The 14,682-nt window shown below is 32.7% G+C and overlaps 1 protein-coding gene across 4 annotated transcripts in view; it reads right to left on the bottom strand.

Moving 5' to 3' along the window:
- for (cGMP-dependent protein kinase for) overlaps window positions 1-14,682 on the bottom strand; it is a 90,355-nt gene that overhangs the window by 22,272 nt on the left and 53,401 nt on the right. For 2 of the 4 annotated variants that reach the window (XM_065350271.1, XM_065350270.1), the window contains 3 exons: window positions 10,628-10,741; window positions 1,996-2,101; window positions 304-367 (listed from right to left, as the gene is read on the bottom strand). In XM_065350271.1, the coding sequence (XP_065206343.1) occupies window positions 304-367; window positions 1,996-2,101; window positions 10,628-10,741 (284 nt within the window). Of the gene's footprint in view, window positions 1-303; window positions 368-1,995; window positions 2,102-6,315; window positions 6,973-10,627; window positions 10,742-14,166; window positions 14,379-14,682 lie in introns of those variants that run through there. The other 2 variants (XM_065350272.1, XM_065350273.1) reach the window with 2 other exon arrangements.

Genomic DNA, 14,682 nt, shown 5'->3' with positions numbered 1-14,682 from the left:
ATAAATTGATAAATTTTCCAGTAATTGATGATGAGATGATGGGAGGCGTGCAACGAGCTGGCGATAATATTACTTTATACCTAATTTTTTTTTACAACTTCCAATTTCCTACTTCTAATAATTCAAGTTATTAAACAGAAAGTAAATAGGCTCTGCTCTTACCTATACATAATACGAGTATTTACCAACTTGAAAAGAGTAAAGTAACGCCAATTTCCACATTCCATCCAGATAAGCAGCATTTTCATTACAGTAACGTAAGTCATATCATATCGTAAATACAACACAAAAAGTTCTACTTACTTCTTCCAATACATCTGATATTTTAATTAACGTGTCATCTGATAGATTTTTGAAAATAGGTACGCTGCAACAAAGAAAATCGGTGAATTAGAATTAGACGCAATTATTTTACGTAGATATTCAGCAGATTACAGTAGTGAAATACTGAAAATACATACATAATATTTTTCTAAAACTAAGCACGAAATTTTCAAAAAAAATTTGAGAGAAAAATGGAGAAAAATGTTCGCGAAAGACCAAAATTCTATATCAATGCTGTAATGCTAAATTGTAGCTAGAGAACTTGAAGAGAAAATTTTCGCAAAATTTTTCATTCTCCCCTCCCCCCTCCATACTTATCTATCGTCATTCCTTCTCAATTTTAATTCATTTTGGTAAACGTGAAAAAAAAATTCTCGTCAATTTCGCAGGAAGTTACAATCTGAATTACCATAAATCCTTATGACAATATGCTTTTCCGCTTTTTTTGGTTCACATTTTCAATGATGAACGGCTGGAATTTTTTAGAAAGAGAAACACAAGATAATAATATCTAAACATGAAAACCAAAATTTTAAATTTCATGAAAATTCTTCAATAATCGACGCGATGTCTCAACAGACTTTTGTCTAGTTTTTTGCTCACTGTGTTTACGATCTCACTTTTATCTTGCTCTATTGTCAAAGTTTTCGATCACTTCTGCTTTGTTTGATAAAATTGCCAAAAGCCAAAAAGTTCTGTTTTTTGCCAAAATTTCAAACAAATTTGGTTTTCATCTAAAATTGCAAACAGATTTTGCTTCTTAACCAAAATTGCACACGATACTTATTGTTTTTTTTCCTCAGAGTTGAAAAAAATTCGTGGTAGGACAGGTATGGTCAAAATTTAAAAAAGCACTATTTTGCAAAAATTCAGAAAACAGTATCTACTTTTTTGAAAATTTTTTTTAAAAAGCACTTTTTAACAATAATTGCAAACAATTTGGCTCTATTTTATCAAAGTACAAAATCTTGTTCTTCTGAACAAATTTAAGAAAAATTTTTTTTTTGGTCAAAATTGCAAGAAAATTCGACGAAATGGTAAAAAAAATTTCTTTGCTAAAATTATGCAAAATTTTTATTCTTTTGTCAAAATTGTAAAAAATCTTGTTTTTTTTACCAAAATTGCAATTATATAAATTCAGTTTTTTTTTGTTTTTTCAACTGTCAAAATATCGAAAAAAATTGGCATTCTGGAAAAAAAGCAAAAAACGCTGCTGTTTAGCCACAATATTGTAAAAAAATTTGTTTTTTTCGTCAAAATTGCAAACAATTCATTTTTTAATCAAAATTTCAAAAAATTCGGCTTTTTCTATTTTTATGTACAATAATAAAACTTATAAATTTTCCATTTGTATTTGCTTTTTTACTTATTTTTCGAAATTTTGAAATTTTTTACTCTTTTTTTTCTCGTACAAAATCAAGATCTAGCAAAGATCGATCTTTATTCTTTGAAAACACTTTAGATTTCATATTTCAACCTACAATGAATCATTTGGCATACTTTCTCATTTTTGCCCTATTTTTTGACTTACCTATTATTTTGGGCATGTTTTGCACCCTTTACCACATGAAGAGCAAATTTTAAAAGTTATTTTAAAAAAATACTATTTTCAAAATTTTTCAAACAGCAAATTTTTTTACAAAAGGTAGAATAAAATTATGACATAGTTACCTTTTCAAAAAATCTGTATATTCCGTTTGTCTTATCAGACCGGTACGCATCATAATAGTTTGGAAGCATTGTCTTTCGATAGCCCATAATTTACAATCAGTAGCGGCTGTAATCATCAAACAATACACAGGATTAGTTTTCTAGTAGAAGTCTTGATACAAAGTTTGCGAATACACTCGAGTATTGTATTTTACAACATAGTAACATTTTTATTATTATTTAGCGGTATCGGCATCTACTATACATATTATACGAGTATATCTTTGAACTTAGAACAAATGACCATCTTGTACACAGGTTTACAGCCTTTTAACACCATGATATGTAGGTACATGATTATATGTATTAACACCAAATTCAACTCAAGAGAATATTACACGTTTATATTATAAGCACTAAACCATTAACGAATCCGAACCACCGTAATGAATACATAAACAACAATATAAATACATTATAATACACATTTATACAATGTTGAAATCGAGGTTACACACCATGTACCCTATACATGGATGGGTAAGTTTGAGTATACAGTTCTGAATGTGAGTCTAAGTACAAGTACAAGTACAAGTGTATTACAGATACATAGTTCAGCAATACATAGTATGTGTTTTATCTTGTTGGCGATTTTTAGTATCTTACTCGCATATTTCGATGTTACTGTGCGTAGACGAACACTTACTATATAGTTATGCTCGTATCGTAAGATATGATAATTATCGCGAAAAATTCTACCAGCATACGTCGTCTAAATATCTGCATAATGAAAACGCGATATTATACGATGTAGGTAGGTAAGGTAAGTATAAGTATAGGTAAAGGTACGTGTTGTACGCGTATATTCGCAGCAAGACACCAATTATCTCATTGTGTACCATACTATAGCAAACTCTTCTCAATAATACAGTATACTGTATACCTTATAGGTATATGTAATATCACCGAGATATGCATAAGTAGCACCGTGTGTCGTTGTATATTTACCGTTTGGCACGCACCATTTCGATAATTAATCGCGTTTAATAAGATTCCAATTCAAGATAGGTATACTAATTTTTTTTCTTTTCTTTCAGATAGCTACGTTGCAGTAGTAATCAAATCTTCATCCATTCTATATGATTTGTAGGTATATAAGCACATCTACAATCTGCATGCTTGAGTTACGTGCGTCCTGAATCTGTAGTATGTAATGTACTACCATGTACCTTTATCTATTGAACGTACAAGAAAGCGACGATTTGATTATAATCCGCAGTACATAGAAGTACATTATGGAATCGAGATCCCATATAGGTAAGTAATTAGAATTACGTACACGAATACAAAGAGTATTTTTGCAGCAGACTGATAAAATAACAATGGAAATCTTTAATCAAGAAATAAATCCAATTATAAATCGTTTATAGTCTTTCGATATTATACAATACACACTTCTACAGATTTCAATCGTCGTCGTCATCATGATGAAAAGCATTAACTCAGCTAAGCTTACACTAGGGAATAGGGATAGGTACAGGTACATAATATTAAACCTCCACCTAAATAATTTAAATAAACATGGGCAAAAAATGTTTCCTTTCGCTAAATATACACTACAGTATGCTCCAAAAGGATTAAACAATGTCATGTGATTTAAGATTTACCATGAATCAAAATTTTGAAATCATTTCATTATAATCAAATCAGGAATCATTTTACAAGTAACAAAATTTCGACATCAAAATACATATAGGTATTGCAAAAGTTTGGTAGAGATGCATATTTTCTATCTCATCCCTTCGAAAAACACACACCCTTGAATTAAAATCCATCCCAAAAATCAAGAGAAATCCATTCACATGAGGAATAAGAAGTCCTGATTTATTTTTCAATAAGAACATCAACATTTGCTTCCTTCAACCAAGGGAGGGAAGGGCAGAAGTTGAGAGGAATGCAAAAAAATAATTGAATTTTCCAATTATTAAGCGACCTTTGTGAATAACCCAAACTCATTTCACTAGAATGCCTATTTTTTTTTTAATTTTAATTTTTCCAAACACTTAAGGTACCAATTTTAAAACTTGAGTAAAATTTTCAAAAACGTACTAGTGTCTTTTTTAGAACTTTATTATAATACCTGCAGCACTTGATGGGGTTATAACAAAATCTTCAAATTAAATTGTGCAGCAATTGATTGATTAAAATTTCTGCAGCACTATCTCGACCACACTGTTTCTTAGATTTTCCACTGGATGTCCAACAAAATTTCCTACATGAAAAGATTTTTGCAAGACTTTCTCAAAATTTCTGCAGTAACCATTGAACAAAGCGCATCTCAGAATTTTGAAATCATGGTTCTCCTTCCCCGTTCCTTTCTCAAAAATTTCTTCCTCGAGGTTTCACAGTATCCTATACATTTACAGCCCCCCTTCTTTTTTAAAAATGGGCTGTACTCAGTCTACATAAATCAATTACTTGATCATGACTCGGTATTGACATGTTCGGTCAGCAAAGAAAAATGCAACTTTTGTACCTTTGGAATCTTACACAATAAATCGACAAAATCGGATTTTCAATAAATTTTCACTCCATGGAAGAAAAAATGAACCGTCTTATTATCCAGATGTACGCAGAACCTCGAATACTCTATTCTAAATACCTGTGGGCGAGATCGAAAACAGTACGATTTTTTTCAGAAATGTCCCCATTTTGAGCCCCTTTTAAAAACATCCTCGGGACTGAAATTTTTCTTAGTGAGTTTTAAGCCATATAGTGAAGTGAAGATCTTCAACAGGATGTAAACTAAAATCCAAGAAACAAAATTCGCATATTTTTCGTAATTTTGAAAAAAAAAATTCGTACATCACCCCGACTTTACCCATAATCCATACTTCTCCCCCTCTCCCCTCTAACTTTTGGAAGCATAAGAATCAATAGTAATGATATGAAACTTCAATTTCTGAGAAGGAAAAGTAATTTGGTTCGAGCAAAATGAGGGCAACAGCGTTAGGAAATTTTTTTTCAAGAAATACGAGTAAAATGACATTTTTTTCAACGCGAGAAGCTGATTTTTCTAACCTTGGCATTTTTCAGACTTGAGCAATATGTACTTTTTCAGAAACTTCCAACTTTGAAAAAGAAAATTAAATGATCCAGAATGAAACGAAGGCAAAAGCTTTTGGAATTCGAGAATTTATATGATTTAAGGAAGTAGGTACACACTTTCTCCATATTTTTTGTAATATCATAGCGAAATAAGTAGAGAAAATTGAGAGAAAAATTCGTGCTTTCGAGTGTATTTGCAACTTCGACCAAATTTTGCTATTCACAGTGTACACTGTACATGAGGTTACAATCTTCCAAATTTTTTGTGATCCATCTTGACCCAAAATCATAAATCAAAATTTGAAAATAAAAAAAATTTCTCCAACTTGGGCACAGTTTTGAGATTTCTGAGACCATTTTACATTAGAGTCCAGCTAGTCGCAGATAATCCTGTCCAGACTCTCTAACCGGTGAAATCGTTGTAAATGATAATACTATAGGCCATAATAAAAATAATATTAAAAATACTCGTCGTCGTTTTACTCGCACATATCGCGCATTGAATCATAAAAATGAGGAATTCGTCTGCGTGTTCCAACATTCAAAGATATAGGCACTAAGCTAAAGCTAAGCTACATATTACATGCAACAATAATACCACATTCGAAGATATTTTCTCGCGCAGCAGATACACAACGTGTTTGTTTGCAAGTTGAATACGATTAAGATGATGGTAAATGATAATATCATTGCAAATAGTACCTTGTCTTGTACTTTACCTGTGTACACTTCCACCATTATCTCTATTATAACTACATAAAGCCGAATCCAGAAATCTTTTGTGTAGGATATACTTTCAAAGAGTTGAGTTACCATTACCAATAAAAATAATCTCCATCGTTAAAAGTACGTTATTTTTTGGCCATAGGTAAAGAGTACTATAAGTCGAAGAAGAAGAAGAGGTAGGTACACTATATTATACTTATGGTATGATACTGTACAAAAATAAGACCAAGTCTACATAGGTACCTACAATAATAATAGTAAGTACAATCAGACTCAGACCAGGAAACGACCACGATACGATATGTAGACAGAGGTACCTCTACCTGCATTTTACGTAACACCACAATGCCGGGGTACAAGACACAAACTACAATAAAAAATCCATCAACTCGACAATACACGAGCGAGATTTCATCGAAAGATACCACCAACAAAATGGCGACTACATTAATCAATTCAATTACACATTACGATATTTACCGATTATACGTAATAATTAGATCATACCTTTTTTCAATTTCTTCTTCGTTTTTCCAATAGCCATCACGATCGAATCACGAAGTTTACATATGAAAAGCATTTCAATTCGATCACGTTCCACGTTCGTCAACTAACCAACGAAAACCGACCGACAAACCAAACGAATACTCTAGTTTTTGGAATCATTTCGGACTTTTTTTTTCGAAAAAAGAAAAAACAATCTCGTCCGGTAGACTACGGACACCTTCACTCCGAAAAATCACTAATTGACTGAAAACTTGTATTGTCACGCGACCACGAAACCATACCTAGGCCAACGTTGGCGGAGGCAGAATACGCATCATCGCAGATGGCGTCTTTGATGATTGTGAATATTGTTTCGCGACAATCGAGAGTCCAACTGTGAAAGAGCAAAGGTCGTTCATGGTATTTTGCGAAATATACAAATACGTACGCGCGCCGACGACGACACATTTACTATTCTATCGACGAATAAGAGTGCGAAAATGGACTTATTTTTCTCTTCTGTTCGCTCTTTATCTGCTTCTGTTGTTTCTCTATTACTACCACTTGTTCTTGTTGTTTGTTCTTCTTCTTCTACTTCGTCAGATCATTATACCAGATGATGACGTTATTTGTACTCCTATGTATAGAGTACTTATATACGTTTATAATACGAAATATGAACGATTGTTAATTTGTTAACGAACCACCACAATGACAACCACGACGACAAGTCAAGTCGTTCTATATTAGAGAGGTTTCGCACACACATATCGAGATCGACTATACGATAAACACATCGCACATACCAGAATAATGAAATGGTAAAGTACGATACGTACGTAGATGTACATGGTATTCCATATTATACCATTCTATACCTCTCTATCTTCGTCTATATGAATTTTTCATGTTCATTTCAGTTCATATACTCTTCATCGCTATGTTGTTGGTCTTCCTATTCGGTTACGATAGTGTAAGTAATACGGCGATGACGTCGTCGCCGATGCCGCTGATGACTTTTTAATAATCGAGAATGGCGAATTTATTATTCGTAGAATCGATTTCTTCTCTTCATTAATGTGTCTTTCTTCAAAGACCAATAGAATTGTAACCTTAACACGCTCGCGAAGCGTGCACGTATTCCTCCTCAGCGTACCGTAACGTTCAATTCGGTTCCGATACCGCCATCGCACCGTACCGCTCACTTTTCAATAGTAATTACAAATTAATAAATTATTTCGAGTCGATGGACATGCAGGCGAAGGCCCGAAGGGCAGGCAATTATGGTATGTACTTGTATGTGATATATCAGTATCGTCAATCGTCGTGAACATAGTTGCGGGCGACTGCTAAATTCGAACTGCCTCTGCAGTCTGCTGGCCTGCCCTTTCAGTGATTCTCCTCTCCCTGTATGGCCATTTTTTTTTTTGAATCGATGATATAATCAAAGCCTATTAAATTGATCGTATGAAATAAGCAGCTGATTTTGTAATACGTGCCTGCGTAATGGTATAGTGGTAGTGGTATAGAGATGAACTCTTCCGATTTGACCGTCAAATTTTTCGCAAAATCAATTCTCGAAATGAAGAACCGATTAATGAGATGTTACAATGAAAAAATTTGTACAATTTGAACCTTCGAATGAATGAAAAATGGTTCAAATTTTGACTATAGATGACAGGGAAACCGTACTAAAAGATGCGGCAGTTTCAGTTGATTTACTTTAAAAATAAAGAAACAAAGGATGAGAAAGGATTAAAAATACCGAAAATTTTGGAGCATATCTCTCTCTAAATAAAATCCATAATATTCAGTTTTTGGATTTCGACTTGAAATGCCACGAAGAAAACACTTTTTTCAAAATTTCTATGTATTGAGTTTGGCATCACCCCCTCCCACTCAAAAAAGGCACAGAAAAATCAAAATCTGCTCTTTGCAATATTTGGAGTAAATATTCAATCAGTGGCGTAGTAGCCAGGATTTTCTCAAGGAGGGGACAAAACCAGATTTTTGGGCATGAAAAATCGAAATAAGGGGTAATTTTCTGGAAACCTATCGTGATATAAGGTGATATCTTGAAAATGAAGGCAAAATTACTGCTCGAGCGAAGCGAGAGCGAAAATTTTTAGAAAAAATGGGTCCAAACAACAAAAAAAACGTCCATTTTTGCATGTTTTCTATATTCAACGAGAGCTTTCCTTTTCAAAATAAATGTTTCATCAATTCAAAAAATATTTGATAAATACTCTCCGAAATTTTGAAACCTGATTTTCAAGTATATGAATTTCCAGTTCAAATTAGAAATCTATAATAATCTAAATGGACCACTTTTCAGAAAAAATTCTGAAATTTTCCCTAAAGTTCAGGAATAATGCCGTTATTTTAACTACATATTTTCATATTAGGAGGTATAGTGTTTAGGAGGGTGGAGGGGGGAGTCCTGAAAAATTGAAACAGTGTTGTACGTTGGAAATAAAAAAAAATACAATTTTCACTTCGGAGAAATTTGGAAAAAAAACAGATGAAAGTTTTATGCCATAGATCGGAAAATTTATTTTTTTTAAATATGTCATTTTTGTTTTGATGCACTAGAATTTTCACAACACGTCGAAAATTGTAATGTCAAAGCAAAAGCGGACAAAAGTTCGATAATGATGCTCGTCAATTTAAAATAAATATTACAAATTCGTCCCTTTCTTTCAAAAAATATTTCATCATAAAAAATGAAATTTGATTGTTTTTGGTGCGACTAAAATTCCTACACGACATTTGAAATCAGAATATCAAAACAGACATAAGTAGATATATGTAGATTGAAATTCAATTTCATTTATCTAACGCTCGGCAAATTGACATTTTCGAAAAATATTTCAACATGGTTCCTATATAAAATTTGGAGAGTCAAGTGTCGAGTCCGATGTATAATTTATTGAGAAATTTATTTATTTATTATTTTTTTTAGGAAAAGGGGAGTAAAATTTTGACCAACCGTAAAATTTTTCAAAAAAATTCTTTTTTACTTATCAGTTATCATTTGAATTTCTAGGAAAAAAATAATTCAGTAACAGTTTCACCCACCAAAATTTAGATCTCTCGAGGGAAGAGGTACATAAATATTGTTACAGGTCCTTGAAAAAATTTAATAATTATTTCAATTTTTTTCCTGAAGGAAAGACTCTTACTTCAAAGAAATAAAAAGATTTGAATGAAAACTGAAACAGCTAGGGTGTCTAACAAAACTCCCAGACAAAAAAAATCATGACTTTTCATGATCTACATATTTCTCACATTTTTACCGCATGAAAATATCCCATCCCCCCCCCCCCAAATAATAACTTGAAACTGTGAGGAATTTTTAAAAAATTTGTAGGCAAGTAGGTATTTCAATTTTTTAATTTGTCTGATTTTTTGAACAATTTTTGATTTTTTTTTCATTTTATGGACTTTTTAAAGAATTTTCAAGAGTGTTTCTAGCAAAATTCATGACTTTTTCATGACTTTCATGACCCTTAGACACCCTGTGAAAAAAAAGTTATTTTTTTAGGCATCAGAATCGCAGCAAAAACATTTGAGAAGAGTGGCTAAAAAAACCACAAAATTTAAAATTTTGCCAAAGAATCTGAAAAAATTGCTCATAAAAACTCTATTATCGTCGAAAAAGGTATAACTCAAAAATTGGCGTCCCCTAATCAAATCTTAAGGCGAATGCAAATTTTCGAGTTTCAGGTATTTTTTAGAAATTTGTTTATCGTAATTCTGAATTTTATGGCTCTTTTTGCAACACGGCTCATTTTTTGGTTGAACTTGCTAAGGGCATTTCAAAGGAAAGCTTTCAATTGCACCATTTCGACGATATACGTAGCAATCACACAATGCATATAACTTTTCAAAAATATTTCCACGTTCCACAACTAAATTATTTCAAAATTTCCGCAGATTGTTTAAAAAATTTGTCAAAGGGCATAAAGTTATTCTAAATAATGGGTAGGTTTAAACTTCTCGATCTACATATCAATATAGTCAGTTACGTTCATTCTGAAAGATGTCATTTAGATTTTCGATATGCAAATTCTTTCAAATAAGAACTCAGTTCCAAACTCTTTTCGTGGTTAATACAGATTTGCACATCAGTACGAGTATAATATCATTCAATTCGCGTCTCCAATCTCGAGACCATCGTTCATTATCCATTAGACATACTCGTATAATATTCGATTAGGTACCTTACCAACTACCTACATAGTATATCTACATTTAAATAATATAAAGAATAAAGCTGCAGCCCGAGGCAATAAATAAGGTATAAGTATAGATAAATAAACTACATTCTCACCTTTAATGGTAGCAGTTCTTTTACAATTATAAAGAATGGCCAATTCACCGAAAACTTTACCTCCGGCGATGGTACTCAAATACTTATTTTCTCTCGATACTTCTACTCTGCCCTCTGAAACATAAATAAAAAATAACGCTCAAATAAGTATAGGTAAGTAATCGGCTACATCTAGTGCGTACCTAGATGTCGTTACACATGATGAAATTCGCGGTTATAATACTCGTAGGTAATACACATAAATAAGTACTCTTAAACATAATTCTCAATCGCACTTCGACAATAATACGAGTACTACGATTCGATAAACCGCAACAGTACGCTTACTTTACGAGCATTTATCGTGCTCAAAATGGCGCAAATTCTTCGCAATTCTTATAGCATTTCCTTTCATCATCGCGGCGGCGACGACGACGACGACGACGGCGTCGAAAAAAACGCACCAGCTACCAGCCACCAGGTAAGTATCAGCAATTACGCGGAAGTCGAGTAGAAAAATTTTCAACACATTTTTCTTCTCTCTACTTATCATCTGATGCGGCGCGGTGATCTGTGATTCGAAACCCGGAACGAGGAAGCCAAACAAACGATATGACCAGTATTGACGGTTATATTAGAGCTTTTCCTTAGGAATATTTTTTTTTTTTTCAATTATTTCTAATAATATCATCGCGAGCCGAGAATTCGTAATACATGCTATGTAATTACTCTATATACGCATTACCAAGATGAGGTTATTTTCATCTTTCACTCGCGTTTATTCTGCTTTCATTTTGGTGAGCACACGTCCGAGAAATAATTTAGATATTGCGTACAACTCACATTTGCAAATAGGTACAATTTCAACAAATTTTAATTTCTCATGGATAACGTTTTTTCAATGCGGATATATGTATCTAGTATCTACATATAAGATTTCAATTATTTGCAGTTGCCTCAATTTAATCAAATTTCTATTTTTTTAAAAACAAGGATGAATTTTTAAAAATCCAATTTTTGACCATGGTTTTTAGTACAACTTTTCAAGACAAACAAAAAAAATTTCTTACAAAATAGCCTATTTCTGAAATTGAAGGTGCGCTTCAGCAAAAAAAAATTTCAAGGGTGCTCCAAAATTTGGTAAATTATAGCACGTAATTCCGTCGAAGTCAATAGAAGGCAATGTCATGAAATAACATTTTCCCTCGTTTTCATAGGTTACACGAGAATTTACCTTTGAAGCTGACAAAAGTTCACACAAAATTTGTTGGGACGGAGGGGGGGGGGAGTCAAAATTTCAAACGTCAATTTTTCGATGTCTTCGAATATTTCAAGATTTCTTTGACCTTTGGAAAACTTGTAAAAAAAGTTCAGTTATGACTTTCTGACATTCTGTCAAATTTTTAAAAACTTGGAAGAAAATCAATCGACTTTTACAGAGGCTGACTTTTGAAAACAAAAAAAGCTTGTTGATTTTCTGACATTGACTTTGAAAAAAAAAATCAATGGATCGTAGATAGGTACGTATTAGGTACTAAAATTATGCTAATCTAACTTTCAAAAATGGCTTTCCAATATATTTTATCAAGTTTTTTAAAAATATGCAACTATGAATTTTTGAGTCAACTTGAGCAAAAAACATATCCATGATTTTAAAACTTTCCCTGGTGAGGAGACTTTACACCCATTTTTGGAGGACGGGAGTGTCAAGAATACCATTACTTACTATTTTAATGTTTTTCAACTGGGAACTCTGTAAACATTTCAACACTTCTTCTAGAGCGTGGGTGACTGGCGGAGGTGTCAACATTTTACACGTCAACTTTTCACTTTTCCAACGTTTTTGGAAATTCTTTTGGGGAGGGGGGGTGGAGTTGTTGACAATACTTCATCATTTCAGTTTTTTGTGTACGAAATTGAGTACCTTAAGAGTCAAACCCAGAATTCTCCACTTTTCACTATTTTGAGAAAAACCATTACCCACTACAGTGGGTAATGGAAAAACGCAAAAAACTGATGGAAGATGGGTATAAGTAGTAGCAGGTTTCTGATCTCGCCTATATATAGTGCTTCAGATAACAATCGAATTGACAAAAAAATTTTTTTTTCAAGTGTTTCCATAGCAGTAATTCACGATACCATTTTGGAGAATTCTGGTTTTGACTCCAAGTCTGTAAAAAATGTCGAAAACACACGAAAATGCATGATAAAATGAGGGATACTTCTAGATTCAAGCCTGTTGAAAGTATCTCAAGGTTGTTTATAGTAGACTGGAATGAAACAAAAAAATTTTTTTTGAAGTATTTTTTCAAAGTTTGACTTGAACCCGGTACTTTGGACCCCCTAACCATCATGGTATCGGATGGGGTAAATTGTAAAATGGCAATTGATGCGTACCTACTAACTGTACCCAAAACGACCATAATCTCATTTTTGAAAATTTTGGACATTTTTGGGAGTTTGACTCGGACCCAGTACTTTGGACCCCCCTGACTGCGTCATTGTGTCGGATATGTAAAAACGGAGAATGGCAATCGATGCGTACCTACTAACTATACCCAAAACAATCATAACCTCATTTTTGAAAAATTTGGAGAATTCTGGGTTTGACTCTAAGGTACTCAATTTTGAACTTCTTTTTAGGCATTTTTAATACCTATAATGTTCATCAATTATCATAAGTAATAATATAGGTATTTACAGCATAATAATTCTTCTAAAAAAAAAAAAAAAAAAATGCAAATTGATTCTTTTAAAATCACTTTTTAAAAAGTTTCGGTTTATCGGTTTAGAACATCAAAAAACGTTATATTTTTTAAAATATATACATCATGCACTTCAAAAATTTATTTATATAATGGGTTTTCAGAAAATTTTAGAAATTTTCCATTTGCAAAATAAGAAGTTATGACAAGTTGACAAATTTTTAATTAAAAGTTGCGAGTTTGAAAATTGGGAATTTCGCAGAAAATGCGTTTTATTTTCAAAATGGAGAAACACTGAGGTTAGATGGCAAATTGTAACTTGAGAGCTGAACATTTTTTTTGGATGAGTTTAAAATTGAAATCAACAACATATTTGTACTTGAGAAAAATCGAGAATCTAAAAATGTTCCCTCTCGAATCATATAAAAAATAATAAGTAAGAAAAGACGTAACATATATGCAAGCAATTCACACAAAATTTCAATTTTTCGTAACACAGAAAATAATAAGTACGAAACACTTCGTAGATAAATTCGTTTTACGCAGCCGACCATACGCGAATTAGTCACATATTTAATTTTTCTTTCAAATTACTCGTTAAACGAGCTTCACTCTGGGTCTAAAAAACAGGCCACATACTCCTTTATGCTTTCTTATCACAAAAATGACTTCATATACGCGTATATGTATTTCGAAATTACCATAATATACCAACATTCAAGTTAGCTCAGCGAGCAAGCCCGCGCCCATAGTATGGAAAAATCTGCTGGATGGCGTAAATCACAACAACGAACAGAAGAAAAAAAGGCATAAAGAAGGAAAAAATGACAACGCTCGCATTGCACATTAACGTACCTGTACAACTCTGCATCTTATTACGAAAAGCAACCTCTTATTATCATTTCAGCACACGCGAAACCAATTACGTATTCGCAACACTCGCCATACACGACCCGCGAACACTTCGCACTCCTCCGCTTCTTGTCTCCTTCGGAAAAGATATTATTCCAAAAAAGAAATACCTTATACATACAACGTGTTCGAAGCGTAACAAGGCACAACTGAACGAATATTAAATTGCAAAAAAAAATGTTCACTTTGTTTCCCTTTTGGTAGGTAAACCTAAACCACTTCTTCTTCCTCTTCTTCTTCTTCATTTACTTACTGCTGATTCTTTGCGCTCTTTATAAATCACACACAATGCCGGGTTTGAATAAAACAACTGCGTACACTGCAGAACACCTGAATGAGTCAACCTTTTTGTTTATATGTAGTATATTTTGCCCGAATAAGAAAAAAAAACACACACGCGTACGTATTTTATACACAAAGAAAATGCATACGTTACGTATTGTACTTTTATTAAATTTG

The sequence above is a fragment of the Planococcus citri genome, chromosome 2 (assembly GCF_950023065.1).
Source record: "Planococcus citri chromosome 2, ihPlaCitr1.1, whole genome shotgun sequence".
Classification (NCBI taxonomy): domain Eukaryota; kingdom Metazoa; phylum Arthropoda; class Insecta; order Hemiptera; family Pseudococcidae; genus Planococcus; species Planococcus citri.
Note: the sequence above shows the minus strand (reverse complement) of the source record. Positions and strands in the feature narration are given on the sequence as shown.